General features: G+C 36.8%; 1 protein-coding gene across 16 annotated transcripts in view; it reads right to left on the reverse strand.

Moving 5' to 3' along the window:
* The window catches only part of PTBP3 (polypyrimidine tract binding protein 3), a 122519-nt gene that overhangs the window by 22761 nt on the left and 71809 nt on the right, over positions 1-27949 (reverse strand). For all 16 annotated transcript variants that reach the window (XM_088018901.1, XM_088018897.1, XM_088018899.1 and 13 more), the window contains 3 exons: positions 24698-24862; positions 15452-15562; positions 13827-14001 (listed from right to left, as the gene is read on the reverse strand). In XM_088018901.1, coding sequence (XP_087875027.1) covers positions 13827-14001; positions 15452-15562; positions 24698-24862 — 451 coding nt within the window. The remainder of the gene's footprint in view (positions 1-13826; positions 14002-15451; positions 15563-24697; positions 24863-27949) is intronic.

Consider the following 27949-nt stretch of genomic DNA (forward strand, 5'->3'; position numbering starts at 1 on the left):
GAGAGAGAGAGAGAGAGTCAGCACACAAGTGGGGGGTAGTACAGAGGGAGGGGAAAAGCAGACTCCCCGCTGAGCAGGGAGTCCGAGGCAGGGCTTGAGCCTAGGACCCTGAGATCATGACCTGAGCTGAAGGTAGATGCTTAACCAACTGAGCCACCCAGGTGCCCTTTTCTGTTGTTTCTTAAATTCTACACATAAGTAAAATCCTATGGTATTTGTCTTTCTCTGACTTATTTCGCTTAGCATAATACTCTCTAGTTCCATCCATGTCGTTGCAAATGCAAAGATTTCATTCTTTTTGATAGCTGAGTAATATTTCATTGTGTATATATCCCACCTTTTCTTTATCTATTCATCTGTCGATAGACATCTGGGCTCTTTCCAGAGTCTGGCTATTGCGGACATTGCTGCTATAAAAAATGGGTGCATGTGCCCCTTCGAATCATTCTTTGTATCCTTTGGATAAATACCTAGTAGTGCAACTGCTGGTCGTAGGGCAGTTCTATTTTTAACTTTCTAAGAAACCTCCATACTGTTTTCCAGAGTGGCTGCACCAGTTTGCATTCCCAACAATAGTGTAAGAGGGTTCCCCTTTCTCCGCATCCTCGCCCAACATCTGTTTCCTGATTTGTTAATTTTAGCCATTCTGACTGGTATGAGGTGGTATCTCACTGTGGTTTTTGATTTGTATTTCCCTGATGCTGAGTGATATGGAGCATTTTTTCATGTGTCTGATAGCCATCTGTATGTCTTCTTTGGAGAAACGTTCGTGACTTCTGCCCATTTCTTGACTGGATTTTTTGCTTTTTAGGTGTTGAGTTTTGTAAGTTCTTTATAGATTTTGAATACTAGCCCTTTATCTGATACATCATTTGCTATTATCTTCTCCCATTCTATTGGTTGTCTTTTGGTTTTGTTGACTGTTTCCTTTGCTGTGCAAAAGCTTTTTATCTTGAGGAAGTCCCAATAGTTCATTTTTACCCTTGCTTCCCTTGCCTTTGGAGTTGTGTCTAGCAAGAAGTTGCTGTGGCTGAGGCCAGAGGTTGCTGTGTTCTTCTCTAGGATTTTGATGGATTCCTATCTCACATTTAGGTTTTTCATCCATTTTGAATCTATTTTTTGTATATGTTGTAAGAAAATGGTACAGTTTCATTTTTCTGCATGTGGCTGTCCAATTTTCCCAACATCATTTGTTGAAAAGACTGTCTTTTTTTCCACTGAATGTTCTTTCCTGCTTTGTCAAAGATCAGTTGACCATTAACTTGAGGGTCCATTTCTGGGTTCTCTATTCTGAGCCATTGATCTATGTGTCTGTTTTTGTGCCAGTACCATACTGTCTTGATGATTACAGCTCTGTAACAGAGCTTTAAGTCTGGGATTGTGAAGCCTCCAGCTTTGGTTTTCTCTGTCAACATTTCTTTGACTATTCGGGATCTTTTCTGGTTCCATACAAACTTTAGGGTTGTTTGTTCCAGCTCTGTGAAAAATGTTGATGGTATTTTGATAGGGATTACATTTAATGTGTAGATTGCTTTGGGTACCATAGGCATTTTAACAATATCTGTTCTTCCAATCTGTGAGCATGGAATGTTTTTCCGTTTCTTTGTGTCTTCCTCAATTTCTTTCACGAGTATTCTATAGTTTTCTGAGTACAGTCCTTTGCCTCTTTGGTTAGGTTTATTCCTAGGTATCTTATGGTTTTTCATGCAATTGTAAATGGGATCAATTCCTTTATTTCTCCTCCTTCTGCTTCATTGTTAGTGTATAGAAATGCAACTGACTTCTGGGCATTCATTTGCTATCCTGCGACTTTGCTGAATTCCTCTATCAGTTCTAGCCATTTTTGTGTGTGTGGCGTCTTCTGGATTTTCTAGAATATTATGTCATCTGTGAAGAGTGAAAGTCTGATTTCTTCTTGCCATTTGGATGCCTTTTCTTTTTGTTGTCTGACTGCTGAGGCCAGGACTTCCACTACCAAGCTGAACAACTGTAGTGAGAATGGACATCCCTGTCCTCTTCCTGACCTTAGGGGAAAAGCTCTCTGTTCTTCCCACTGAGGATTGTATTTGCTGTGGGTCTTTCATATATGGCTTTTATGATATTGAGGTATGTTCCTTCTATTCCTACATGGCAGAGAGAGTTTTTATCAAGAAACATGCTCTATTTTGTCAAATGCTTTTTCTGCATCTATTGAGAGGATCATATGGTTCTTGTCCTTTCCTTTATTATTTTTTTAAAGATTTTATTTATTTACTCGACAGAGAGAGAGCGCAAGTAGGCAGAGTGGCAGGGAGAGGAGAGGGAGAAGCACGCTCTCCGCTAAGCAAGGAGCCGGATGTGGGGCTGGATCCCAGGACCCTGAGATCATGACCTGAGCCGAAGGCAGCCGCTAAACTGACTGAGCCACCCAGGCACCCTTATTTTTTAAAATTTTTTAAAAAGATTTTATTTATTTATTTGACAGAGAGAGACACAGCAAGAGAGGAACACAAGCAGGGGGAGTGGGAGAGGGAGAAGCGGGCTTCCCACTGAGCAGGGAGCCCGATGCTAGGCACGACCCCAGGACCCTGGGATCATGACCTGAGCCGAAGGCAGACGCTTAACGACTGAGCCACCCAGGCACCCCTGTCCTTTCCTTTATTAATGTGGTGTATAACATTGATTAGTTTGCGGATGTTGAACCACCCTTGTGGCCCAGAAATAAATCCCACTTGGTCGTGGTCAATAATCCTTTTAATGTACTGCTGGATCTTATTACTAGTATCTTGGTTAAGAATTTTTGCATCCATGTTCATCAGGGATATTGGTCTATAATTCTCCTTTTCAGTGGGGTCTTTAAGTTTTGACATATATTTAAAACATGTGAAACTATCATCACAACCTAGATAATATTTCATCATTTCAAAAATTTGTGTCCCTTTGCAATCCATCTCTCTCCAAACCCTGTCCCCAGGCAACCACTGATCTGCTTTCTGTCACTAGATTAATTTGCATTTTTCAGAATTACACATAAACAGAATCATACTATAGATGGTCTTTAAAAAATCTGGTTTCTTTAATTCAGAAAAATGTTTTGTTGGCTTCCCTCATTCAATATAATCCTATTTTCCTTACTGATTTATTCCTCTGTATTTAAATAGTATTTCATCACGTGGATAAACTATACTTTATCCATTCACCTATAACAGAGTATTTCTAGATTTCAGTCATTATAAATAAAATTGCTATGAACATTTCTGCACAAATATCTGTGTGGACATGAACTTTGATTCCCCTTGGGCAAATGATCAGGCAGAATGACTGGCTCACAGTGTAGGCTCACATTTAAGTTTTAAAGAAATTGCCCAACTCTCTTCCAAAGTGACATAGCTAAATTTTATATAGTACGCAGTGAAAGATGGTCCACATCCTCAGTAAACTTTGTAAAATGTAGCTATTCTAATGGGCATGCAGTACTATCTTATAGTGACTTTAATTTCCATTTCCCTGATGACTAGAGATTTTGAGCATCTTTTCACGTGCTTGTTGTCCTTCATACACCATCTTTTGTAAAGTATCTCTTCAAATCTGTGCACTTTTTTAGTGTATTACTATTGAGCTATAAGTGGTCTTCATATAACTTGATCTAACTAATTTGTCTGATATACGTGTTGCAAAGGTTTTTCTTCAAGTCTGTAGCCTGCTTTTGATTTTCTTGATCTTTCAAGCACCGAAACTTTTAAGTTTCTATTTTAATTCCAGTTAGTTAACATATAGTGTAATATTACTTTCAGGTAATAATTAAGCAGACACTTAACCTACTGGGCCACCCAGGTGCCCCTACTGAGGATTTTTTTAAAAAGACTTATTATTTGAGAGAGAGAGAGAGAGCGCGCGTGCGTGCGCACACAAATGTGCACAAGCAGAAGGGGCAGAGGATCCCAAGCAGACTCCATGCTGACCAAGGAGCCTGATGCGAGGCTTGATCTCACAAGTCTGAGATCATGACCTGGGCTGAAGTCAAGAGTTGGACACTTAACCAGCTGAGCTACCCAGGTGCCTCTAGTATTTTACTGAAGATTTTTACATCCATGTTCATCAGGGATATTGGCCTGTAGATCTCCTTTTTAGTGGTGTCTTTATCTAGTTTTGGTATCAGAATGATGCTGGCCTCATAAAATGAATAGAGGTTTTCCTTCCTCTTCTATTTTTTGTAATAGTTTGAGAAAAACAGGTATTAACGTTTTTAAATGTTTAGTAGAAATTACCTGTGAAGCCATCTGGTCTTGGACTTTTGTTTGTTGCAAGTTTTTTGATTACTGATTCAGTTCCTTGGCTGGTTATCAGTCTGCTCAAATTTTCTATTTCTTCCTGTTTCAGTTTTGACATTTTATGTTTCTAAGCATTTATCCATTTCTTCTAGGTTGTCCAATTTGTTGGCATATAGTTTTTCATAATATTCTCCTATAATTGTATTTCTTTGGTGTTGGTTATTTCTTCTCTCTCATTTGTGATCTTGAGTCCTTTCTTTTTTCTTAACAAATCTGGCTAAAGGTGTATCAATTTTATTGATTTTTTTTAAAGAACCAGCTCCTGGTTTCATTGATCTGTTCTACTTTTTTAGTTTCTATATCATTTTTTCTGCCCTCATCTTTATTATTTCCTTCCTTCTGCTGGTTTTAGGTTTTGTTTGTTGTCCTTTTCTAGCTCCTTTAGGTGTAAGCTTAGGTTGTTTATGTGAAAATTTTCTTGCTTCTTCAGGTAGGCCTGCATTACTTCCCTCTTAGAACCACTTTGGCTGCATCCCACAGGTTTTGGACTGTTGTGTTTTCATTATCATGTTTCCATGTACTTTTTAAATTTCTTTTATTTCCTGGTTGACCCATTGTTTACTAGCATGTTATTTAACCTCCATGTATTTATGATCTTTCCAGATTTTTTCTTGTGGTTGACTTATTGTTTTGTAGCATTGTAGGTATGTGCACAATCATACCACATGCAAAGTATGATTTAGATCTTGAATTTGTTGTTTTGTGGGCTAATATGTGGTCTATCCTGGAGAATGTTCCATGTGTACTCGAAAAGAATGTGTATTCTGCTGCTTCAGGATGGAATATTCTGAATATATCTGTTAAAGTCATCTGTTTCACTGTGTCCTACAAACCCACTATATTTCCTTGTTCTCTGTTTAGATGATTGGTCTATTGGTGTAAGTGGGGTGTTAAAGTCCTCTACTATTATTGTATTACTATCGATTAGTTCCTTCATGTTTATTATTTTATGTATTTGGGTCCCTCTATGCTGGGTGCATAAATATTTATAATTTTTATATCTTCTTGTTGGACTGTCCCCTTTTAAACTTTCTAGATTCCTTTTTTTTGGTCTCTTGTTATACTCCTTGTTTTAAAGTCTATTTTGTGTGATACAAGTATTGCTACTCTGGCTTTCTTTTGACAACCATTTGCATGAAAGATGTTTCTCCTTCCCTTTACTTTCAATCTGCATGTGTGCTTAGGTATAAAATGAGTCTCCTGTAGGCAGTATATAGATGGGTCTTGTTTTTAAATCCATTCTGTCACCCTATGTGTTATGATTGGAGCATTTACTCCATTTACATTCAAAGTAATTACTGATCTGTGTTTATTGCCATTTTATTACTTGTTTTGTGGATGTTTCTGAAGATTTTCTCTGATCCTTTGTCCTTCTCTTTCATGTTTTGCTCATTTTCTTTAGTGATATATTTGGATTTCTTTCTCTTTATTCTTTGCATGTTTATTAGTGGTTTTTGATATACTGTTACCATTAGGTTTGTATACCACTTCTCCTGCATAGCAGTATATATTAAGTTGACAACTGGTCAAGTTCTCCTCCCCATGTTTTATATATGTTATTATATTACATCCTTTTATGTGTGTGATTTCCTTGACTGATTTTTTACAGAAATATTCATTTTTACTGCTTTTGTGTTTCCTACCTTTATACCATCACTTTTGATCTTTCCTTTCCACTCAGAGTTCCCTTTAATATTTTTTTTTTAAGATTTTATTTATTCATTTGACAGAGAGAGAGATAGCGAGAGCAGGAACCAAGCAGGGGGAGTGGGAGAGGGAGAAGCAATCTCCCCGCTGAGCAGGGAGCCCGATGTGGGGCTCGATCCCAACCTGAGCCGAAGGCAGACGCTTAACAACTGAGCCACCCAGGCACCCCGAGTCCCCTTTAATATTTCATGCAGGACTGGTTTAGTGGTCATGAACTCCTTTAGTTTTTGTTTGTCTGGGAAACTATCTCTCCTTCTATTCTGAAGGATAGCTTTGCCAGGTAGAGTATTCTTTGCTGTAGGTTTTTCCTATTCAGCACTTTGAATATATCACAAGCACTGAAACTTTTAATGTTTGATAAACAATACATAAATTATTTTTTTTTGGTTTGTGTTTTTTGTGTTCTAAGAAACCTTTGTCTATCCCAAGTTGCAAAGATTTTTTCCTATTTTTTCTTGTAGAAGTTGTACAGGTTTAAATCTTACATTATAGGTCTAAAGATCCACTTCAAGTCAATTTGTCAGTATGGTACAAGATATGGAAAAAATGCTTATTTTTTTCCAATATGAATATTTACTTGTCCAAAAACGTGTTGAAAGATTTTCTTTCCCTATGGAATTTTCCTTGTTGAAAAATCAACAAATTAGATATGCATGGGTCTATTTCTACATTCTGTATTCTGCTCCATTAATGTAAATCTATATTGTCTATCCTTTTTTTTTTTTAAAGATTTTATTTATTTATTTGAGAGAGAGAGAGAATGAGAGATAGAGAGCACGAGAGGGAAGAGGGTCAGAGGGAGAAGCAGACTCCCCGCTGAGGAGGGAGCCCGATGCGGGACTCAATCCCAGGACTCCAGGATCATGACCTGAGCCAAAGGCAGTTGCTTAACCAACTGAGCCACCCAGGCGCCCCTATTATCTATTCTTTTTATACTACTAAACTAGCTTGATTTCTGCAGCTTTACATTAAGTCTTGCACTTAAAAAGATTCTTTTAAATTACTTTGACTATTCTAGATAGCTTCTTTTTCCATTTCTGTATAAATTTTAGAAGTTCAGTGCATCTTCCTAAAGTAGGGAAAAAGAAAATAAGAACTTAGAAAAAGAAATAAGGAATATGTTTTTATCAAGGTTGCTAAATATAAAATCAAGAAACAACAAGACTGCATTTCTGTATCAGCAACAGTGACATAACAATGATCACTGAAACTTACACTGCATTTATTCCAGGCACCATTCTAAACTCTTTATGTACATTAGCACATTTAATATTTATCACAAGCCTACCATGTGAGTACTGTTATTATGCTCATTTCACATATGAAGAAACAAAAGTGGAGAGCAGTTAAGCAATTTGCCCAAAGTCACACAGATTATAAACAGTAGGTCTAGAATTAGAAATCTAAAAAGTATGATTCTGAGAAATAAATCTAACAAAGCGTGGAAACATTTATGGAGAAAAGTCACCAAATTCTCTGGAAAGACATTAATGAACATTCAAAAAAAACGGAGGGATGTACAATGTTCAAAGACTGGAGGACTCTACTGTAAAGATGTCAATTATCTTCTAAGTGATTTACAAAGTCAATGTAACCCAATGAAAACCCCAATAGCTTTTTTTTTTTTGAGGACTTGACAAGCTCATTCTAAAATTCATAGGTAAGATGATCAAGAACTACCAAGATACTCTTGAAGAATAAGGTGAAGAGATTTACTCTATCAGATATTGAGCGCTGTGGTGATGACAAAGGAAAGAATAATAAACAGACCCATGAACAAGGCCCAGGAAACTATTTAAGCAAATATTCAGCTGAAGTTAATTAGTATGTGTTAACAACTCTGAAGCCATTTTTTGTGTATTACAGGATTGAGCAAGTAAGTAAACATAGTGAGACTAATCAAAACTAGATAATCTCATTCTTGAAGCAGGGAGATAATAGTATGAAAAGGGTGCTGGGTTGGAATTTGAGGTATTAGTTAAAATTTGTGGGTTTTTAACCACATGGAGACATACGCTTATGAAGCACACACAGAGAAATATATTTATGAAATATACATACACACATATCCCAGTAATGTTCATTCAAAATGCCTAGAAGCAATGATGCTCCTATTAACAATGAGCACATCTAATGCCTGGATATTGATTTCAAAATACCATTTCCCACTAAAAGGAAATAGGACTCATTGAAGTAGCCAACTGCAGCACTAAACAGGGAAGGTAAAGAAGATCTGAAATATCTTCAGCCAGAGAGTCAGGAAGTATTCAAATGATGATAGGGATATGTCAAAGGCCACAAAAGCCAGTGTGAAAGGGCTCCTGCTAGCCAAACTTGGGAAGGTTGAACATAAAATGAAAAATAATAGTACAAAACCTATAGAATAAAGTAAGAATCTCTAAGACCACACTGGCATGAAAAAACAAATAAGTACTAAATAAGCCATATAGACCTAATGCACAGTATAATGAATATAGACATTATGATACTATAATTATGTAATATAATATACACATCACTACATCACCAATCATTACAATATATAAATGTATCAAAGTAGCTTGTTATACACCTTAAATTCACACAATGTTATGTATTAAATTTATTCAAAAATGAATGAATGAATGAAGGACGGAAGGAAGGAAGTGGTGATAATAAAAAAGTCCTTTTAATAAAATTTCAGCTAATAAATGTTGAAGGAAGGACGGCATTAACAAATCTCCAATAAGGTAGCCATCACAGTTTAACAACAAATTTTGGCTGATAAAGAATGATAAAGGATGATAAAATTAAAGAGTGAAAAGTGATGAAGAATAGTCTATTTATATAGTCTCAATGTATCACCCTATAAATTAATAACAGAGAAAAACAGTAATTGTACTGGGAAGAAACTTGGCAGAAACCACCTTGATTAAGTGATCAAAGTTAGTATCACCAGGAAACGGATACACTGACATCATGCGTCTCCTGATTTATCAACTGACAAAAAGGCAACACTGTTTAAGCCACAACACCAGACACTCATATTGAGAGACATTCTATGAAATACCCAACCTGAAATCTTCACAAATGCAAAGATCACAAAGGACAAAGAATGAGGAAATGTTCCAAATTAAAGGACTCTAAAGAGACGTGCCAAATAAATTAACCTGATACTGGTTTGAATCTTTACCAGAAAACATTCTCTTATAAAGAACATTACCATTCTTGCAATAGGTGAAATTTTTAAAAGGTCTATGGATTAGATAATGGTATTGTATAAACGCTAATTTCCTGATTTTGATTAACTGAACTGTGTTTAGGTAAGAACATCCTTGTTCTTAGAAAATATACACTGCGTTTCTGTAAAGAGGCATCGTGCCTGCAACTTACGTAAGTCTCCAATATTCAGGGGAGAAAGAAAAAATAACTATCCACCCCCTCAATATAATCAGAGAGATGATGAAGTAAATGTGAGATGATGTGAACTGAGGAATCTGGATAATTCTGGTTATAAGGGAATTCTCTGTACTATTCTTGCAACTTAAATTATTTCAAAACAGAATTACTAAAATACTATAAACTTTAGAATATAAGTATATACCTTTGTCAGGGTAAAAAAGGATTTCTTTTTCTTCTTTTTTTTGCAGATACATTTTTTTTTTAAGATTTTGTTTATTTGAGAGAGAGAGAGAGAGAGAGAGCACTAGAGAGAGAGCGAGCGAGAGCACAAGCAGGGGGAGCGGCAGGCAGAGGGAGAAGCAGGCTCTCTGCTTGAGCAGGGAGCCCAACGCGGGGCTTGATCCCAGGACCCTGGGATCACGACCTGAGCCGAAGGCAGGCACTTAACGACTGAGCCACCCAGGTGCCCCAGGAGATTCATTTCTTTATTATCAGCATTTTACCAATGTAGAAACTGGGATACCCAAGAGGTTCCACAACTTGCTCAAAGTCACACAGCCAGTTAAATGATGAAGCTACAGTTCATTAATCTGTGTCTACTGAACAATGAAAATAATGATAAAGATAAAAAAACCTGGTTTTAGTCACTGATTCATTCGTTCAGTCTTTTTTTTTTTAATAGATTTTATTTATTTTTTGACAGAGAGAGACACAGGGAGAGAGGGAACACAAGCAAGGGGAGTGGTAGAGGGAGAAGCAGGCTTCCCGCGGAGCGGGGAGCCCGATGCGGGGCTCGATCCCAAGACCCTGGGATCATGACCTGAGCCGAAGTCAGCACTTAAAGACTGAGCCACCCAGGCACCCCCTCATTCATTCAGTCTTGAACTGAATTCATTAATTCAGTTCCAAACACAGTTTTCAAGGCTACTAAAAGCAGACCTAGATCCTTTTGGGGGGAAAAATCCATTTTTTTCAGGTCACCTGCAAAACTGGGTTTCTTGGTAATTTGTAGCTTCCCAACCCTTATCAAGCAGTGGTACTAAACTCTGGCTTCTAAACTAAATACATTTTCCTTGGCTTTGTAGCTCAATGGCCTATACTAACAGTTAATGATTTTGTTTAATGTATAGACCTTTCTCTGAATTCAGCATTGATTTGGCATATTAAATAATACGTAGGTGTCTTTCCCTTTTTATAACCTTTCTTGGTCCTAACGTACTAACTTCAACTTTTAAAAAAAATTTATTATTTTTTAATTAACATGTAATGTATTATTGGTTTCACAGGTAGAGGTCAGTGATTCATCAGTCTTATATAACACTCAGTGCTCATTACATCACCCCTCTTTAATGTCCATCAGCCAGTTACCCCATCCCCCCACCCAGCCCCCCTCCAGCAACCCTCCATTTGTTTCCTATGATTAAGAATTTCTTATGGTTGGTAACAAAGGATTTCTTAAGCAAGACATAAAAAACACAAATATAAAGGAAATGGCAAATAAATTTGACTAAATAAAAACACCATGACAAGAATAAACCAGTAAGCCAAAAAATGGAAGAAACTATTTGCAACACATATAACCAACAAAGGACTAGTAGGCAGGATATATATTTAAAAATTCCCGGGCGCCTGGGTAGCTCAGTTGTTAAGCGTCTGCCTTTGGCTCAGGTCATGATCCCGGGGTCCTGGGATAGAGCCCCACATTGGGCTTCCTGCTCAGTGGGAAGCCTGCTTCTCCCTCTATCACTCCCCCTGCTTGTGCTCCCTCTCTCGCTGTGTCTCTGTCAAATAAATAAATAAAATCTTAAAAAAAAAAAAAAAAAAACTGGGGCGCCTGGGTGGCTCAGTCGTTAAGCATCTGCCTTTGGCTCAGGTCATGATCCCAGGGTCCTGGGATTGAGCCCCACATCGGGCTCCCTGCTTGGCAGGAAGCATGCTTCTCCCACTCCCGCTCCCCCTGCTTGTGTTCTCTCTCTTGCTGTGTCTCTCTGTCAAATAAATAAATAAAATCTTAAAAAAAAAAATTCCCACAAAAAGAAAACAAGAAAAAAAACAAGAAACCAAACATAAAAAAATGGCAACAAAGTTAGAGAAAATTCGTAAGGGAGAATGGCCTATAAATAAAAACATGTTCAACCTCATGGGTGATCAAGAAAATCTCATAGCATCATTGTCCATAATAGCCTCAAGCTAAAACAACCCAAATGTCTATCAACAGAGGAATGGATAAACAAACTGTGGTATATTCATACAATGGATATCTATACACTTGACAGTACTGAGAATGAATAAGCAATAGCCACATATATAAATATGGATGAATCACAAGTCACAAAAGAAGATGAAGAGCATGATGCCATTTACATAAAATTCTAAATAAAGGAAGAAAAATGTTTAAATTAGCACTTAAGGCTGCATAATGCATGGTAAGAAAAACACAAGGAAAAAGCAGAAAAGCAAAAGAATGATTACCATCACTTGAGACTGATCATCTTGGGGCAGGGAGGGAGGGAACATACAAAGAGTGCTTCTTCAGGATGTATAAATATATTATTTCTTACCCTGGGTGATAACTACATGGGTGTTAAGAAATATATTTGCATATTTTAGAAGCTTTTCTATCGGTATAATGTATATCACTAAAAACGGACAGAGTGCTTTAGGACTTAACTCTAGGAGCTGTAAAGAACCTTAAAAAAAAAAAAAGAACAGATAATGAGGTAGGAAAAAGTCAGGAGAGTGGTACTGCAGAAGCCAAGAGAAAAAAAGAAGGGAATAGTGAACCATGTCAAATATTAGCGAGAAGCAGAGTAAACATTCACATAATACTCAAAAAAGTATTATTATTCTCTATTGATGAATCAGTTATCTTAAGATGTAGACATTACTCTGTAACGAGATTTATTAAAATAATAAAAAAGGATGTTAATATTCTGATATTTTATATTCAGAAACCAAAATTCTTGAACATATTTTTAAAATGTCCTCCTCCCACACTGTATAACATTAATTACATCAACAGTATATATTCAATTATTGGAATAAGTCCAGTTCTGCATTTGATAGCCATGTTTTGGTAAACTTGAATGACAGCCTCAATTACTACGATGTATTACTGAAATTGTGATTACAAAGACCTTTGGGCTCTGCCAAATCGGACATGCTAAGTAGAGGCTGGTAACAAATATTATAACACAAAAATCTGGTTAGACCAAGACAAAAACTTTAACAATGCAGGAACATGAACTGAACTAGTCACTTGGCTTTTCCAGTTATAAATAACAAAAAGTTTTTACTTGAAAATAAAGTTACAAACTATTTTCCAGAAAATTCTGGACATTTGGCTAAGGATTCCTTTTTCTCACCTGTAAAATAAAGACGGACTAAATACCACTTAAGGTCTCAATGAGCAGTATTTCATGGTGTCATTTGGGAAAGGGAAACCAATCACAATGGGTAATAAAATGTAATACTTTATCTAGATAATAAACCACACTTTTGAGGGGTGCAAAACCAAAAAGTATCATACATTAACCTAATGATATATCCAACTGAGCCATCCACTGCTTCTTGCTTTTCTGTTTTAAAAGTATAAATCTACTCAGGGCGCCTGGGTGGCTCAGTTGGTTAAGTGACTGCCTTCGGCTCAGGTCATGATCCTGGAGTCCCGGGATCGAGTCCCGCATCGGGGTCCCTGCTCGGCAGGGAGTCTGCTTCTCCCTCTGACCCAACCCCCTCTCATGCTCTCTCTCTCTCATTCTCTCAAATAAATACAAAATTAAAAAAATAAATAAATAAAAGTATAAATCTACTGATAACTAATTTTAAATAAAAGAAAAAAGCTCTTAAAAGCAATATTTGCAGAGACAATTCAGAAGGCTGTATTTTTATTAATGAAAAAATGCAACTTTACACAAATTTAAGGTAGACAGGAGTTCTGATATTTAAAAAACCAAACAAAATAAAATAAATCCTCCTCTTTGAGTAGAAGAGGATTTCTATGGGATTATGCCATTTACATAAAGGGCACTAATTTAGGCCCTTGTTTTAAAATACCACTACTTGAAAAAAGTATTTCTCTCAAGAGCACATATATCAATATTCTGTGGCTATAAATCAACCCATTCAAAGCAATGTTAATATGTAAGACTATTAATTTGAAGCAAATGGTTGTATGGCTTATAAAAGAATGTGTAAGATTAATGCTAGAAAACAAATTTTTAACTCAATTTTAGATATTCATTTGTTTTGCCAACTAGTAGAATCTACTAATATTAAGATTTAATTAATGGACACATTCTGTTCCAAGACTTTTTTCTTTCCTTTAGAAATTCTGAGAGAATCCAAGAAGAAAAAGGATGATATACATGGATTAATAAACTTGTAAATTCAGAAAACTTGCTTTGTACCCAAAATGGAACTACTCACCAAAAGCAGCAGCCATAGGGGGTTCAAGGGATGGCTGTCCATCACCAGTAGGAAGGTCTAAACGAGTGAAGTCTCTGCTTTTGTCGTTATTATATTTCACATTAAGGCTGGTGAGCTTGGAGAAGTCAATACGCAGAGTGCAGCATGCATTATAGATATTCTGGCCATCCAGAGCCTAAAGCATGTAAGAAAGGTACTGATGTTTTGCAAGACAACACTGATAAATCAAGTAGTCTCTACTTTGACACAGAGTGGCAATCAAGTGTAAAGCAGAGAGCAATGGACTACAAGCCAAAGACCTGTGTTTACTTTTACCTCTGTCACTCACTATGTAAACATGAGAGAAAAAATGAAAATCTCAGTTTTTCACAATGTTATAATAATCCCTTTCTTGTCTGTGGTAAGATCAAATGAAAGAAGAGAAATGTAAAAGCTTGGGAAAATATCATACATTATTGAGCATCGTACTAGCTATCATTATGATTATTTTGTCCACAACAAATGTTTAAAGATGATGTGATTTTATATTTCATCTTAATTTTTTAGTATACTATATAGGTTAAGATGAAATAAAGCCTTTGTAAAGGGAATTTGTCAGAACCACAACATCTGAAGTTTCTATCTCTTGTTTTTTTCCTCTTGTAAATTTATTTTATAATAGTTTGAATAATAATGAGGGAAATTTTGCAGTCAGTTCTGATACAAGACCAAAGATCAGCAATCCCTCCCTTCACAATAATGAAAACTTATCAAAGGGGTATTTGTAGCCACTTGACTTCCACAAATGCTCAAATTTGTAAAAACAGAAATCAGAAACCAAAACATATAAGAAAATGCAAATATACAAAAAACACTTATAACAACAGTTACTGATGAGTACATCATAATGGTATAAAATGATATATACAGGCAAAGGGTATCAGCAAATATAAAGTCTATATTCCTAATCAAGAGGTAGACAGTGTACATAAAACTACTAAAAACCTTAGTCCCTATCTTTGAAAAGAAATTAGAAATAATTCAGATCCTGATACAAGACAGAATTAGGGTTAGGAATAGATCTCAGTAGGACATGGGTTAAACATAACCAAATTGAATATGAAATTTTGTATCTTGTCAAAAGTCAAGCACTCATGTACTTAAAAAAAAAAAAGACAATATAAACCAATAGCAGCAAACTTCCTAAAATGTAGTATCTTCACTAATTCAGAGCTCAACAAAATTCAATAGTAAATATGGTTACAAAAATAGTGAAATCAACCAATCTTTGGGCTAATTTAATAGAAGAAAATGAAGACACAAAGACAAAGGTAATTCTACTCTATTAGTCAGATTTTATCAGGAATACTGTGCTCCACTCTAGACTTTAAATACAACAGAAATGAGAGCCAAGGATCTGAGAAGTGATAAATGATCTGAAACCATTTCATATGAAGAAAGTAATTTTTAGCTTATTATTTTAAAAAGCATATGGAAGAGTACATTTAAAAACACTAAATTTGGTATTATGTATACTATAATTAAAAACATAATGAACTGCAACAAGGGAGAAGACATGATGGCATTCTTTGGTATCACTGAAGTGACTGATTAACAAATGAAAAATGAAAAAAGATCATAATTACCATTTTGGCATAATGTGCATTCACTGGGTCAGCATACTGAAGCAAGGCTTGAAACTGATTATTCTTTGTAAAGGTGATAATCTTCAAGACTGTGCCAAATTTGGAAAATATCTGGAAAAAGTTCACATTAAGTTAAATCTAAGGAAATTAGGTTAAATCTAAGGAAAAAATTGGCTAATGTACCTTTGTAAATACAACTCGATTCATGAATTCCATTTTTAATGAAAATAATTTCCTCTGTTAAAACTGTTGGGACAGGGACTCCTGGGTGACTCAGTGGGTTAAGCATCTGCCTTTGGCTCAGGTCAAAATTGCAGGGTCCTTGGATCGAGCCCCGCATCAGGCTCCTTGCTCAGCAGGGAGTCTGCTTCTCCCTCTCCCTCTGCCTGCAGCTCCCCCCGTTGTGCTCGCTCGCTCTCTCTGACAAATAAATAAATAAAATCTTAAACAAAAAAATTGTTGGTACAAAAATGACTTAAAACCATGCATGGCTTAAAACAGTGCCCGACAACAGGCACTCAACTATTTAACCTATTTTACAGTATGTCATAAATGGCACAGTACTAAAAACATGATACTACAATAGGAATTAGTGTTATGAGATAATGGTGTTACAAAGTTACAAAATGAATAAAGTGGAAGTCCTATGGATCAACTATTTCACCTTGAGAATCACCATCTATTTCTCGAGATTTTTACAGGCAGAGAAACTCAAAATGTTCCTCTAGAGGCTGCTCTATTAATTCATTCAATATTCACAGAGCAGGGTTCTAAGCCCTGGGAAATCAGCGGTGAATAACAAGAGTCTCTGCCCTGAGAAAGGACAGACAACATAATAAACAACATAATGTTTCATCATAAAAAGGTGTTATGAATAAAAATAAAAGGAAAAGGCACGAGAGTGAATTGGAATGCAAGTTGGGAAGGCGCAAGAATGGTCAAAGAAGGCCTCTCCGAAGTGTCTTTGGAAAAGAGGAATAAACAGAGTGTGGGGAAGATTTCCTGACAGATCCCTGGCTACCAATACTCTTAAAATACTTCCTCTATTCCACCACCACAAAGGCTCCTGGCCAGGGTTACTACCATGCACTTTGTTTTCGCCTGACATCCCAACTTAAATTTGGACCTTCCTGAGCCAGAAATCTATCCTTCTACTTCTAAAAATAAAAAGGTAAGTATTCCCTATGCTGGTTAAGAATTTGCTATTATTAAATACTATCTATGAGTGTCCTTAATAGCCAAATGGTCCTCCCTTGTATTTATCACAAAGAGTGATCAAGAATAAATACTCTATGGGTGCCTGGGTGGCTGAGTCAGTTTAAGCATCCGACTCTTGATTGTGGCTCAAGTCCCGCATGGGGCTCTGCACTCAATGGGTCAGTGGGGAGTATGCTTGGGATTCCCTCTCTCATTCATTCATACATGAATGAATGCATGAATGAATGAATGAATAAAATCTTTAAAAAATAATAATTACCCTAAAGCACAGGCAACAAAAAGAAAAAATAGGTAAATTCTACTTCATCAAAATGTAAAACTTTTGTGCTCAAAAGACACTATCAGATACAGAGCAAAACAGCAATCCACAAAACGGGAGATAGTATCTATAAATCATACACCTGATAAGGTATTAAAACCCAGAATGTATAGACTGTTATAAATTCAGCAACAAAAATAATCCAATATAAAAATCAGCAAAGGACTTAAATAGCCAATAAACACATGAAAAGATCCTCAACATCACTAATCATTAGGGAAATGCAAATAAGAACTCAATGAGATACCACTTCACACCCATTAGGACAGCTATTATCAAAAACAAACACAAACAAAAAACATCAGTAGTAAATAACATGATGTCTCATCATAAGAAAGTGTTATGAATAAAAATAAAAGGAAAGGGATGAGAAATATCAAGTGTTGGGGAGGATGTGGAGAAAATTGAACCCTTGTGCACTATTGGTGGGAATGTAAAATGGTGTAGCTGCTATGGAAAATAGTATGGTGGGCTTCAAAGAAATAAAAAGTACAATTACCATATGATCCAACAATTCTATTTCTGAGTATAAACCCTAAAGAACTGAGAGCAGGGATTCAAAGAGCTATCTGAACATTCATGTTCACAACAGCCTTCTTTGCAAAAGATGGAAGCAGCCTAAATGTCCATCTACAAAAATGTGGTGGTAAATACATACAACGGAATATTACTTAGCCTTTAAAAGGAAGGACATTCTGACACATGCTACAACATGGATGAACCTTGAAGACATTTAAGTGAAATATGCCAGTCACAAAATAACAAATTATGCATGATTCCACTTATATGAGTAATCTAGAACAGTCAAATTCACAGAGACAGCAAGTAGAATTGTAGTTACCAGGGGCTGAGAAAGGGGGAATGGGGAATTATTGTTTAATGGGTTTCAGTTTAAGAAGATAAAAAAAATTTCTGGAGATATGTTTGGTGATAATTGCAAAACAATGTGAGTGTACCTAATGTCACTGAACCACACACTTAAAAGTGGTTAAAGTGGTAAAATTTATACATATTTTAAACTCCTCAAAATTAAATAAATAAAGTAAAAACTATCCTAAAGTCCACATACTATTTTTTGGCAAAATATTCTTTAACATATTATCAGCTCAGAGTCAGACACTTCTTAGAGGAGATAATAGTATTCAACTAGATTTGTGGAACCAATTTGTCTTAGAAGGGTTAACCAAAAAATGTTATTACTTAAAATTAGATAGTCTGAGGGTTCTTTATTGAAATTCTTTAAAAATGTAGCTATTTAATTAAACTCTGGGATCTTATCGCTCTCATTTGGCTATTGTGAAAAACATAAGGAATTTGTTTTTGTATTTTTAATGAAAATTTTAGTCCTGTAACAGGCATTTCCTCAGTACACTTGTGTGTCCTAGATAATATTCTTAGAATTTATAAAAGAATACCAAATTGCTATTATCAAATACTATCTATGAGTGTCCTTAATAGCCAAACGGTCCTCCCTTTCTTTTTTTTTTTAAAGATTTTGTTTATTTATTTGACAGAGAGAGACACAGCGAGAGAGGGAACACAAGCAGAGGGAGTGGGAGAGGGAGAAGCAGGCTCTCCACTGAGCAGGGAGGCCGATGCGGGGCTCGATCCCAGGACCCTGGGATCATGACCTGAGCCGAAGGCGAACGCTTAACAACTGAGCCACCCAGGCGCCCCATGGTCCTCCCTTTTTAATTGGGACGCCTGGGTGGCTCAAACAGTTAAGTGCCTTCGGCTCAGGACATGATCTCGGGGTCCTGATCAAGCCCAGTGGTAGGTTCCCTGCTCAGCGGGGTCTGCTTCTTTGTCCCCCACCACTCATGCTGTCTTTCTCTCTCTCAAATAAATAAATAAAATCTTAAAAAAAAAAAAAAAAGGAATACCAAATTTGCCTTCTTCTCAGCTGACTGTCAAATAGAGATTTTATGTTGTATCTTTCTTCAAGATATAAGCATTCTTGGGAAAACGTCTTGTATTTTCTTCATTTCCACCTTTGGTGATACTAGGGTCAGACACACACACACCCCAATCTAAATATTATAAGTGCATCAACTGAGTGTTGGCTAAAGGATTAGTAATAGACTTTTTACTGCAGCCACAGGTAGTATTCTAAAGTACAAGATTATATCATATATAATTTTGCCCTGGTGTACCTCTCTAACCACATTTCCTGATATTTTATATCACACTATTTACACCAACATGCAGTTGTCTATAGTTCTCTAAATATACCAAGTGGTTTTAAACTTCTAAGCCTACACATGTGGGTGTTCCCTTTTCTTAGAACTCTGTGCCTACCCTAGTACATTTTCATTTATCTTTTCCAAAACTCAGCTCAAAAGTAATACCACCAGAAAATTCTCTGCCTCTCCCAAATATCAACAGAATTAATTCTCTTTCCTGAATATTACTCCCTTCTTGGTCTCGTATATAAATATTTATTTTGTTTTACTTACATTGTACTATACATTTGTTTACTATCTGTCTCCTTTAATTAGACTGAAAGCTCCTTGAAGATATACACCTAGTCTTAATCATTTCTGTATCACTGAGTACAATTCTTGGTATATAAATAGGTACACTATAAATGCTTAACTGATAAAGAATTACACTCAGATCTGATTGGAGAATTATGGCAACATGCAGTTTTTTTAAAAACAATAAACACTGGGACGGCTGGGTGGCTCAGCTGGCTAAGCATCTGCCTTCAGCTCAGGTCATGATCCCAGGATCCTGGGATCGAGCCCCGCATTGGGCTCCTTGCTCGGCAGGGAGTCTGCTTCTCCCTCTGCCTGCTGCTTCCCCTGCTTGTGTTCTCTCTCTCTCTCTCTCTCTCTGAAAAATAAATAAAATCTTAAAAAAATAAACATTTTTGATGTAAAATATCTCATTAATGAAACAGTAAAATCATACAATTTGTTCTCAAATTTGGAATAATTTTACACTAAATTATGCATAGAACCTACTTAATTATCACCCAACTTTCAGATTTTATTAATGTTTACATTCTTTGTCTCATTTAACTTGAACACCACTGTGATGTACATCCTCACTGACTGCTGTCTGGCTGGGTGATTTTTAACTGAATGTGCTAACAGAATATAAATGGACTGAACTGGCTAAGCATGGATAGGTAGTTATCTAGAGTCCCCTGGATTGTATTTGCTGAGAGAGGAACTACAAAGATCAATCTCATACTTTTTTTTTTTTAAGATTTTATTTATTTATTTGGCAGAGAGATACAGAGAGAGAACAAGTAGGCAGAGAGGCAGGCAGAGGGAGAGGGAGAAGCCCGATGCGGGGCTCGATCCCAGGACCCTGGTATTATGACCTGAGCCAAAGGCAGCCGCTTAACCGACTGAGCCACCCAGGCGCCCCCAATCTGATACTCCTGAATAAAGTAAGTGAGGACCAACATCAGGGAATCCAGGCTAATGCCTCAGGTGTGATTTTTAACATCTTTTCATTATAACCAAAATACTAAATTTTAAACAAATTTGGTCTCGTAAGATTAACATTCAGGAAAGTTTAATATATATGGATTTATTAGTATTGATTACAATAATAATTTGACTCTTCGACTCTATTTCCCTAATATATTTATTTTCCTGTCATAAACATAAACAAACACAAAGACTCAACTCTTGATGTCTCCTATGAATTTTAATCTTTTCAAACTTTAAAATGGGATGAAGAGAATACTAAAGATCAAAGTCAGGTAAAATTAATCTTCATGGTGATTTTTATAAATGTAGCACTTAACTAGAAACTGAAAAAGTTCATTTGTATTCACTGTAAAAAGTGTATTGGCCATAATTTGTTTAAAACAGTTCTTGTACCCAACAAAACAGTAAGACTTAAGAACCAGAATTTTATATTGCTAGCACTGACTCTTTTAGTATCATAATAATTGCTTCCTGCAAGTTATTTTTCTTTGTTCTGCAATTCAAAAAGATCCAGTCCTTTATCCCAAAGACATTCATCTATTGGACATTCACAAAAGACCCCCATAAATAACAGTACTTGGAAGTAATGGATTATATGAGAACATTGTTTTGAACTATTTCATTGCACAAAGAAATTTTTTAGTATGCAGGGTTGAATTTACATTATGGATCAGTCAATAAATGCCTTCTTTAGCTACAAATACTCTATAGGTGATGCCATCTAATCCAATGGTTTTAATTACCACTCATATGCTGATGATAACCAAATCTCCAGCCCTGAATTCTTACACCCAATCCAGACTTATTTCCCAACTGTCTATTCAACATCTGCCACTTGGATGCCTAATAGAAAACTTGACGTCCAAAACACTACCTCCCACCCCTGGCCCAAATCTTTTTGCCCCTTCATTCAGTCTTCACTATCTTAGTACAAGATCGCTGTATCAGAGGCTCACACCCAAAATTTGGAAGGCATTCTTGATTACTCCTCTTTTTCTTCATAATCCACAACTACTCAACCCATCAGCAAATCCTTCCAAATACATCCATAATCATCACTTCCTGTGACCACATCCTCATGTGGGTCTCACCACCAGCTCTCATCTGTATGCCAAGATTGTCCACTTATGCCTACAATTTATTCTTAACATAGCAACAAGAGTGATTCCATTGAGACATAAATCTATCATTTTACTCCTTTACTCAAAATCCTCTAATAGCTTCCCATCAGCTGGATCCTAACCCCTTCTCTGACTCTTATCATTTATGGCTTTCCTACTTTTTACACTACAATGACATAGCCTCATTTCTGATATTTCAACACATTAAGCATACTTCCACTTTAGGGACTTTGCACCTCCTGTTCCTCCTGTTCTTTCCAACTAGATCATTATTCTACCACATGTACACATAACTTATACCCTCACATACTTCAAGCCTCTGCTCAAATGCCATATTGAAAAGCTCCCTTAACTTTCCTCATCTGAAATAACACTGCTTCCATTTCAGTCACTCAATCCCCTTACCAAGAGCTAAAGAAAAAACACTAGCTTCAATAAATGTTAGAGAACAGTGAAGCTAATGCTAATTCTTCAGCAAAAAGTATAAAATAATCTGCTAATTAATTATAATAGAAGCAACCAAAGCCACACTTCCATGTATTCCTCCATCACAATATTCATCACATTTTATGCTATTACCTATGAAATTATATCTTACGTATAAGACAATAAGAGCAAGGATCAGTTTATTACAATGCAATTACCTACATCTGATAATTACAGCTAACATTTTTTGAGTACTTAATATGTACCTTTCTAATATATACCTTAATATATACACTTCTCTAGGGGCTTTAAATGCATACAAGAAAATGATACAGAGAAGGTAAGTTACTTGCCCAGTTATAGAGATAGTAAGTGATAGAGCCAGGATTCAAACCAGCTCCAGACCTTGTATCCTTAATCATTATGCTATTCTACACTTTAGCTGGCTAATGATATAGAGTGCCAGAGGAGAGGGCTTAATATAATTAGAGAAAGACTGAGGAGGTAAATTTGACCTGAAAACTGACTGATGTAGATTCAACTAAGTGACTATCTCAGTGAAGAGTGCTCCAGGCCTAAGAAATAGAAATGGACTAAGACAGGAATTAACTGGGGAGAGGGGAAACAGTCAAAGGGCCAGAAAAGCCAGGGACTAAATAAGCAGAAGAGTATTAGGAAATGAGGTTAAAGAGATGGGGAGAGGTCTGCATGTGGGAACCTGAAGGGCCTTGGTAAGGACTTTGGTTTTATTCCACCAGCAATGGGAAGGACTTAACAACGGAGTGCAGTAATTGCAAGTCTGAGAGTCCTACCCCCATGGTTACTACTAAGGACGCTCAGAATCACTCCTCTTCACCCTGAAGGACACCATGATCTTTTAGGAGAGAAACAAGGTTTGTTACTGCTCCCAGGGAAACGATAACTGGAATGATGGGACAGGGCCACATGACGGTAGCTAAGTTTAAGGCTATTTGATGGCAATGCTGAGCCACAGGTGCAAGAACACCTTTTGTAAAACAGGGTGAGTTAGCATTAGCTTCAATGTTATGGTTATAAAAGCAAACAAACACTGCTGATGGATCACAGAGTGTTCAGTGCCACTCCTGGGACAAACAAGAGAAGAAAATCTACCAGAACCAAGAAGCCAATCACTTAAGCAACTGCTGAACCCTTTTAAGGAATGAGGGTGGCTATGGAAAGCCCTGTTAAAGCCCTTAAGACACACTTCACAAATGCATATATTTAGAAAATGGCTTGCAAAAAGCTATCATAGGGAACACAGAAGGCCTAATAAATGGTGTATTTTGATATTTACATGCATGGCATGGGAACTGTATTGGGAAATATATGAGCTTTATTGCCAATTAGTACAATGACTGTGGGAAAGTAACTTATTTCAAAGACCCCAGTTTCCTTACTGATAAAATGTGAGACTAGGATGGAATGCAATTCAATTCTTAAATACACATGTACATATACACCCCTATGATTCTTCACTTAGTGGTGCGAATCCAAAGGTTTGGAAAACAGTTAAATGATTCTGGACTGACTTGGTATCATGCTATGCAATATATATTGAGATACAAATACGAAAATAACATGTTTTAGTGTTTTAACATTTTAATATATGGGTTGACAGATATAAGGAAATGGAATCAATATGTAGCAAAAGAGGACAAAAACTAACTGCAGTTTTGGGGCTAGATGCCAATGTTCATGCATACAGATAACCAAGTAACCCTACATTTTGAGGATATGTATATATGGAGTATTAGTTAAAAATATAAGAAGCATACAAAACAAAAACTGGACTTAATATTAGGAGGCTTGAGTTCTAACTGGTTCTTCAATTACTCTCTACAATATTCAATTAATCAGTTACTAGAGTCTGTTTTATTCACTTTAAAATTATGTAACTAAGTGAGTTTCCAGCTCTTAAATTCAATATATTCATAGTAGGCCATGATTTGGTGGAGTGCCTTTTACCGTAACAGTTTGGACATATTAATGGGTAGCCTATGAAAATTATGTTGGCCATCAGTCAGCATTTAATATGATACTTCATTTTATATATGCAGTTATCACATACCTTTCTTTCAGAGTTTTTAAAATGAAAATACTCATATGTAAGGAGTCAACAGAAATAAATTAGTTGTTTTCTACATTGATTTTACTTTCTAGGAATAACTATTACCAGTGCTTTTTATAGGATTCTATGTTTTGTTCATTTTCATGCTTAGGTCATGATCTTAGGGTCCTGGGATTGAGTCCCATATCAGGCTCTCTGCTCAGCAGGGAGTTCACTTCTCCTTCTCTCTCAAATAAACAAAGTCTTTAAAAAAAAATTATCTCTAATTGATACTATTTCTTACATGAAACAGGATGTTGAAGGTTTTTTTAAAAAAATTACTATTATTTAAACAAATATACCAACCAAAAAAACTCTAAAGATAATAAAACATCAAAAGTTAAGGGAGTCACCTTTGCCTCTTTTTTTTTTTTTTAAGATTTTATTTATTTCTTTGAGAGAGAGAGAGAGAGAGAGCATGGGCGGGGAGGGTCAGGGAAGAAGCAGACTTCCCGCTGAGCAGGGAGCCTGATGTGGGACTCGATCCCGGGACTCCAGGATCATGACCTGAGCCGAAGGCAGTCGCTTAACCAACTGAGCCACCCAGGCGCCCCACATTTACCTCTTGAAAGTATTATTCCACTTTACCTGATGAAGAACTTCCAAAGTAACAGGGTAAAAGAGGTTTTCAATAATTATTCGGAGCACAGGGCTCTGCCCAGATAGGATTGTGCCTTCATTGGTAGGAGCTCCAGGAAGGGCCAGACTTCCCGACGGGACAGCACTGACAGCCTGCAGTGCAGCTTGGGCTCTCTATAAAATAATCCAAAATGAGAACTTTTAGTTACATTAAAGCATTACATGAATCCTAAAATTCAGTTGATGTAAAATACTATGAATATAGTTAAATAAAAATATACATATCTACTTTCTCTAGATGCACCTATCCTAAATCTGTAATCAGTTAAGATTCAAAAGACTTGCTTTCTTATAACAATGACACAATATTTAAGAAAGTGCTTAAATTTACTTGAAGAAATGAAAAAAAAAAAAACACATGGCAAAATGAGGAAAATTTGGAGATTATTTTTATTTCCTAATTTTTTTTAAAGATTTAATTATTTATTTGAGAGAGAGGGAGAGAGAGTGTGTGTGCAAATGGGGGTGGGGTGGGGACAGAGGGAGAGGAGAGAGAGAATCCCAAGCGGACTCTGCGCCGCGCACAGAGCTGACATGGGGCTTGATCCCACGACCCATGAGATCATGACTGGAGCCAAAACAAGAGTTGAACGCTCAACTGACTGAGCCGCCCAGGAGCTCTTTTATATCCTAATTTTGAAATGACATTAAGAAAAAAAAATGTGAAAGTAACATTAAAGAAAACTTAAAAACCACTCAAGTCCCTCTTCCTTTTCCCTCCCTAAACAATTGAGTTCTAAAACCTTTGGGTGGCTTATGATAGATGCAAATATGGAAGAGAGGAGCTATGGTGATTCAGAGGGGGTTAGGAATATATCCCTATAGGAAGGCATCCTGGCATGAGCATCAGAGCCAGAGCAATGTCAGGAGAACATCTAGGTGGTAGGACTGCCTGGCAAGGGCAACCTGAGCCCAAACAAGGTATGAAAGGTATCTATGTGTGTGGGTGGCTCACTACCAGACGTAAGAACCTAAGGAATATGAGAAGGGTAAGAAAGACAACCAGAGGAGAATAGCCTGGGCAGGAGTGTCAGAGCCCAGAGAGAGTCAGGAAAAGGTCCACAGAGTGTGGACGAATATAGAGAAGACAGTCCAAGCTGAGTGAAGAGCAGGTCCATGTAGGCCTGAATGGGGTAAGGAGGTAATTCAATGGTGGGGCAGCCTGGCATGAGATGTAAGAGCCCAAGCAGGGGTAGGCAGACAAGCTTCTTCTTTTTTTTAGAAAGACAACATTTACTTATAATTAAATATTTATGGAACACTATGTGCAGGCATCATTCTAAGTACTCACTATACAAATATCTTTTTTTTTTTTAAAGATTTTATTTATTTATTTGACAGAGAGAGACACAGTGAGAGAGGGAACACAAGCAGGGGGAGTGGGAGAGGGAGAAGCAGGCTTCCCGCTGAGCAGGGAGCCTGATGCGGGGCTCGATCCCAGGACCCTGGGATCATGACCTGAGCCAATATATCTCTTTAACTCTCACAACAATTTATGAGGTATGCACTATTTTTTTTTAAGATTTATTTATTAGAGAGAGAGAGAGAGAGAGAGAGAGAAAGCAGAAGCAGAGGGAGAGGGAGAAGCAGAATCCCCGATGAGCAGGGAGCCTGATGCGGGGCTCCATACCAGGACCCCAAGATCATGACCTGAGTCCAAGTCAGGCAATTAACTGACTGAGCCACCCAGGCACCCCAAGGTATGTATTATTATTATTCCCATTTTTCAGATAAGAAAACAGTCTGAGATAAGTTAAATGATTTGTTTGGAGCCACAAAGAAAACTGTAAACAGTAGCACTTGAACACAATGTACTTAATGAAAATCTGAAAATGTCTCAGACACAATTCTAAACCCCACTTCTGTCAGACTCCTGGAAAGGTCTACTATTTCTTTCTTTAAAAGATTTTATTTATTTATCTGACAGAGAGAGAGCACAAACAGGGGGAGTGGCAGGCAGAGGGAGAAGCAGGATCTCCGCTGAGCTGGGAGCCCGACATGGGGCTTGATCCCAGGACCCTGGGATCATGACCTGAGCCGAAGGCAGACCCTTAACTGACTGAATCACCCAGGCGCCCCAGGTCTACTCTTAGAATTTTTATTTTTGCTGTTGTTCAAGTATAGTTGACATACAGTATTATACTAGTTTCAGGTATACATAGTGATTTGACAATTCTATATATTACTCAATGCTTACCACAAGCCATCTGCCACCATACAACGCTAGTACAATATTATTGACTGTACTCCCTATACTGTACTTTTCATCTACATGACTTACTTATTTTATAACTGGGAGTTTGTGCTTCTTAATCCCCTTCACCTACTTTGCCTGCCCCCCTATCTACGCCCCCTGGGGCAACCACTAGTTTGTTCTCTATATTTAAGAGTCTGTTTTTTGTTTTTCATTTGTCTTATTTTTTAGAGTCCACATGTAAGTAAATCATGTATTTGTCTTTCTCTGTCTGACTTATTTCACTTAGCATAATACCCTCTAGATCCATCCATGTTGTTGCAAATGGCAAGGTTTCATTCAGCAGGTAAGTTTCTAAATATCATGCTCCACTAAAAGGAACTAGGGTGCCCTAAAAAAAATGATTAGTTCTAGAGCTGGAGCAAAGCTCTCTTCTATTACGTTCCTGTCAAAGCTACCAGGAAATACCAGATAAACTCAAACTGAGGGAAATCTTAGAAGACAGGTTGCCTATAATTATCAAAGGTATCAAATCAAGGTCATGAAAATCAAAGAGAAACCTGAGGAACTGTTTCAGAGTGAAAAACACTAAAAGATGTGACATCTATACAGAACATGTGATTCTAAATGTTTTGCTCTAACAAACATTATTGGGAGGATGGGCAAAACCTGAATGGGGACTGAGGACTGAAGGGAAATAATATATCAATGTCAATTTTCCAATTTTGACCTCTATATTTTGGTTGTGTTGGAGGATGTCCTTGATTATAGGAAATGCACACTAAAGTATTAAACAATGAAGACAGATGAGGTTAACAACTTATTCACAAATGCCTGAAGTAATCAAAATTTGTGTTTCCAATTGTGACTGTCTCAAAAATTAAAACAATTATTTAGAAAATGAAGTGGGTGAAAGATAAAAATTGAAGGGAAAAAAGCATGGTTAATGATTAATAAAATTAAATGCAACTTTTCATCAATCTCTTGGTCCTACTCATCATTTCTTA

Source organism: Eumetopias jubatus, unplaced genomic scaffold, assembly GCF_037043125.1.
Source record: "Eumetopias jubatus isolate StellerSeaLion01/CBP00866 unplaced genomic scaffold, mEumJub1_p1.0 scaffold_15, whole genome shotgun sequence".
Lineage (NCBI taxonomy): Eukaryota > Metazoa > Chordata > Mammalia > Carnivora > Otariidae > Eumetopias > Eumetopias jubatus.